Source organism: Apaloderma vittatum, unplaced genomic scaffold, assembly GCF_000703405.1.
Source record: "Apaloderma vittatum isolate BGI_N311 unplaced genomic scaffold, ASM70340v1 scaffold29017, whole genome shotgun sequence".
Taxonomy (NCBI): domain Eukaryota; kingdom Metazoa; phylum Chordata; class Aves; order Trogoniformes; family Trogonidae; genus Apaloderma; species Apaloderma vittatum.
This window is the reverse complement of record NW_009728309.1, coordinates 10,831-15,373: the sequence shown is the minus strand read 5'-3', so window position 1 is coordinate 15,373 and position 4,543 is coordinate 10,831. Positions and strand designations below refer to the sequence as shown.

General features: G+C 59.7%; 1 protein-coding gene across 1 annotated transcript in view; it reads left to right on the top strand.

Moving 5' to 3' along the window:
- Window positions 1–1,336: 1,336 nt before the first annotated feature.
- Window positions 1,337–4,543, top strand: part of SLIT1 (slit homolog 1 (Drosophila)) — a gene marked incomplete at both ends in the record, with an annotated part of 14,034 nt that continues 10,827 nt past the window's right edge. The window contains 9 exon segments of the mRNA XM_009874041.1: window positions 1,337–1,408; window positions 1,536–1,607; window positions 2,048–2,119; window positions 2,434–2,597; window positions 2,994–3,141; window positions 3,659–3,730; window positions 3,991–4,062; window positions 4,165–4,236; window positions 4,345–4,488. Of these exon segments, the coding sequence (XP_009872343.1) occupies window positions 1,337–1,408; window positions 1,536–1,607; window positions 2,048–2,119; window positions 2,434–2,597; window positions 2,994–3,141; window positions 3,659–3,730; window positions 3,991–4,062; window positions 4,165–4,236; window positions 4,345–4,488 (888 nt within the window).

Here is a 4,543-nt window from a genome sequence, read left to right as displayed (position 1 = left end):
GCCGCCGCGCGGGTGGCGGTGAAGCTGCGCCCCGGGGTGCTCGTAGGGGAGCCGGGATTTACCCTCCCCGGGAGTTTAAGCCCTTCCAAGCGTGGTATCTCCTTTCCTCTGCCTCTGCCAGACGGGTTTGGTTCCGCAGGAGCGCGGCAGAGCGATGCACCAGCCTCTGCTCCCTGCATAGGCTGCTGGAGCGATGCACCAGCTGCTGTCCCCTGCGTACTTTACTCTCGCACCGAATGACAGCTCCTTGGTGACTAGGCAAGCCCATGCTTGGGCTTTCCTTCTCCTTGCACATCTGTGCAAGCGATGCTGCTGCTTCCCTCTGGGAGAGTTTCCCCGTCGGGGCAGTGAAGCTGTTGGCTGGGGTGAAGTCCCAATTTGGAGACCTCCAGGTCTTTTGGAAGCAGTTTGTGGGCCGTGCTGAGCCTGTTGTCTGGAGGAAAGGAAGGCGCAGGGAGAAGCGTGGATGCAGTGCCTCCAGCCCAACCCAGCCCAGTTGCCTTGGGATATTGGCAGTGAAAAGGCTTAATTATGCTGGAGCAGAGCTGCTCAGTACTGAGTGTGAAATACTGTCATCCAGGGACATTCCAGAGGTGACTGGGGGATGCTTGATCTATGCGGGATGCCATGGTCCTGCCCCTCTCTCACCCATGGACTTACTCCATTGCACAAAATGCCATGTCATGCCTCAGTTTCCCTCTGCCGGGAGGGAGCTGGGGACTTGGTCTCCTACCTCCTGGGTGGCTGGACCAGAGCCTACTTGCAGGCCTTCATAGTTGTTAAAAGCCAGCCCAGACATGGTGGGGGATCTGACCCGCTGCCAGCCCTGCAACACAGAGCCTGTGCTGGCCTGGCATGCCCCGGCGTTGCAGAGCTGGTGATTATACAGACCGTGCCGTGTAGTGATGAAGTAATTAATGACCCGATTATTCGTGCCCTCTGAAGTGCAGGGCAGGCTCCATGGGAATGCCTGCTGGAGTCACTAAGTGTAATTACCAGTTAATCAGCAGGGACCTGTAATTATAGCAGTCAGAGGGTATTTAAGTACAGAGGGTTTTCCAGAGCTGTGCCCTGCTGCTCTGCTCGTCAGAGCCAGGGACAGCAGTGCCCAGGGAGCCCTCGCCACTTGCACCACCATGGATGGAACTGGACTCACCTTGGGATGGCCAGAAATGCAGTGGGCAATCAAGGACCTGAAGCCAAATTACAGTTTCCCGGAGCCCCTGGGGGATCACTGAGTGCCGAGGCGTGCCACTGCCTGGGGGCACCCTGATCCCATTGGCCATCATGCTTTGCGGGAACTGCTCATTTTCCTTCCTGCCTTTTTCTTTTGCAGGGACCTGAGTGAGAACTTCATCCAGGCCATCCCCAGGAAAGCTTTTCGTGGGGCCACTGACCTCAGGAACCTGTGAGTCCTGGCAGGGATGGGCATGAGGGAGTTTGGGGCCAGGTCTGGTGGCACGAGACATCGGGAGCCACCAACCACTCTCTGCCTGTGCTGTTGCAGCAATGCTCCCTCTGTCTTTCTCCTGCAGGCAACTGGACAAAAACCAGATCAGCTGCATCGAGGATGGGGCTTTCCGCGCCCTGCGGGGGCTGGAGGTCCTGTAAGTGGCCAGGGGCCAGCTGGAGCCTCAAGCCTGCATGCCCCATGAGGGATCAGGGTGTCCCCAGGTTCTCCCTGCTCACTGAGGCGCTGCAGGGACATCCCCAGCATGCCATCTCTCCCTGGCCTCAAGGAGGGGCTGAGCAGGGGTCTGGTACCACTACTGCAGAGCTGTGCTCCAGGGCCTGATCCTGCCCATGGGGCTCCACCTGGCTGCAGCTGGCTGTGGAGGAGAGAAGCCTGGAAAGAGCAGCAAGGCCTTTCCAGGGGTTTGGGCTAACATCCATCCATCCATCCATCCATCCATCCATCCATCCATCCATCCATCCATTGCCAGGGATGGGTGCTGCACCTTCCAGGACTTTGGTGCCACGTGGACCATCTTACTCTCCTGTTAATGGCCTAGTTGCTCTGACCCTACCTCCCTCTGTTTTCCTGCAGGACACTGAATAACAACAATATCACTTCCATCCCCGTGTCCAGCTTCAACCACATGCCTAAGCTGCGGACATTGTGAGTGCCAAGGCTGTGGTGGTGGGAGGTCCCCTGGGCTGGAGTGGCATATCCCCAGCTCTGCTGACCATTCTGGCAGCTCAGCAGGGCTGGGACAGAACCGTGGGAAGGGGATGGAGGGGATACCCCTGCAGAGCATCCCCAAGCACTGCCAAGCAAAGTGGCCTTGACAGCTGTTGCAGATGCTCTCTGGCTCCTCCGTGTCCCCCTCTGTATGTCCCCAGCCTTTGGGATGAGCCAGTTTGGGGCAGCCAGAGGGCTGGGGTGGGCAGGAGCCATCTCGTGGCTGGGGGGGACCCCCCGTCCTCCTGCAGCCGCCTGCACTCCAACCACCTCTTCTGCGACTGTCACCTGGCCTGGCTCTCACAGTGGCTGCGCCAACGCCCCACCATTGGGCTCTTCACCCAGTGCTCTGCTCCAGCCCAACTCCGTGGCCTCAATGTGGCCGAGATCCAGAAGAACGAGTTCAGCTGCTTGGGTGAGGGGCGTGGGGGAGGCAGTGGGTGCTGGGGCAGGGACCTGGCTGGAGGGACACAGCCTGTCCCGGTGCCGTTTTGCCTGTCCCGTTGCTGCAGCCCACCTCCACTCTCTACCATGTGTCCCAGGTCAGAACCTGGGTGCACGCCATGCACTGAGCTCAGGTCAGCGCAGTCCCTGGTGTGGGCACACCACCACCCTGTCTGTGTGACAAAGGCTGCATCAGTCTGTGCCCTTAGAGCTGCGTGCCTTTTGCATGGGGTTGGAGTGCACCGGGACCTTGCCCACCCGCTCAAGGGTGCAATGAGCTGTCACCAGGGTCCCTTCCTCGTGAAGCTGCCACCCACCTGCCTGGCCCAGCTCTTTGCAATTCCCATGCTGGCTGCTTCCCTGGCAGGACAAACGGACCCGGCACGTGCCCAGCTCTGCAGCTTGTCCTCTGGCTCCTGCCCAGCCATGTGCACTTGCAGCAACGGCATTGTGGACTGTCGGGGCAAGGGGCTGACGGCCATCCCTGCCAACCTGCCCGAGACCATGACGGAGATGTGAGTACAGCCTCATGTTGCCACCGCCAGGCTCTGGGTGGCTCAAGGCAGTGGGGACATGGGGGGCAAGTCCCATGCCTCAGCCACCCCCTGAGGTGGCAGGCCTTCCTTGCCCTTCTCCCATGCTACCCAGATTTAGCCCTGGATTTAGCTGCATTAAAAATGTAAATAGAGAAATAATCTCCTTAGGGGAATCCAATTATGGTGCAAAGCCCCCGCTGGGACGATGCGCAGAGCACATGGGAGGCAGCAGGTGCCCCCAGACCCAGGGTGCTGAGGAGGAGGGGATGGGGAGGCTCCCCTGACTCCAGCCACCATGGTCTTCCCACCCATGGCACCCCTCCCTGGTGGAGAAAGCCTCAGCCACAGGCTGCAGATTGGCCCTGGGGTGAATGGTGCCACTCCAGTGGGGTAACTTACTGCAAGCTTGAGGGTCTTGCAGCCCCCCAGCCCTACCAGTGGGGTGCTGGGGTTCAGCCAGCCTTACAGCCCTTGTCTCTCCCTCTTCTCTTTGCAGACGTCTGGAGCTCAACGGCATCAAGTCCATCCCCCCAGGCGCCTTCTCCCCCTACAAGAAGCTGCGGAGGATGTAAGTGTGCAGCCCCTACCAGCTCACCCCAAACTCCAGCACCCTTCACCTCACTGACCACTGCTGTGAGCCCGAAGCACCTCACTCTGACTTGCTGTGGCACTTGCTGTGACTTGGGTGTCCCACATGGCAGCACTGGGACAGGGTCTTGGATACCCCCAGCTCTGTGTGTCAGGTGCTTGGGGTAGTCCCCTGGATCCAGTGGGAGGATGGGGGCATGGGCCGAGAGAAGAGGGCCACCTTCTCCCTTTGGTTTTCAGAGACCTGAGCAACAACCAGATCTCCGAGATTGCTCCTGACGCCTTCCAGGGTCTGCGCTCACTGAACTCCCTGTAAGTGCCCTCATCAGGATCTGCAGGGTGGATGCTGCGCCCCCTGAACCATGCCCCACACCACTCCCCCCCCCACCCTTCACAACAGCCTTTTTCTTCCAGGGTGCTGTATGGCAACAAGATCACAGACCTTCCCAAGGGTGTCTTCGGAGGACTTTTCGCCCTGCAGCTGCTGTAAGAGGAGGGGGTGCTGGGGGGACTTTAGGAAGCAGGACTGAGCTCCCCAGCACCCATGGTGCAGTGAAGGAGACCCCCAGCCTCATCTCCCTCCCTCCCTGCTAGGCTTCTCAATGCCAACAAAATCAACTGCGTGCGGGCAGACGCCTTCCAGGACCTGCAGAACCTCTCGCTGCTCTCACTCTACGACAACAAGATACAGAGCTTGGCCAAAGGCACATTCACCTCTCTGCGAGCCATCCAGACCCTGTGAGTGCCCACACTAGCTCTGATGCCCGAGTGGGCGCCTAGGGGGAAGGATCTT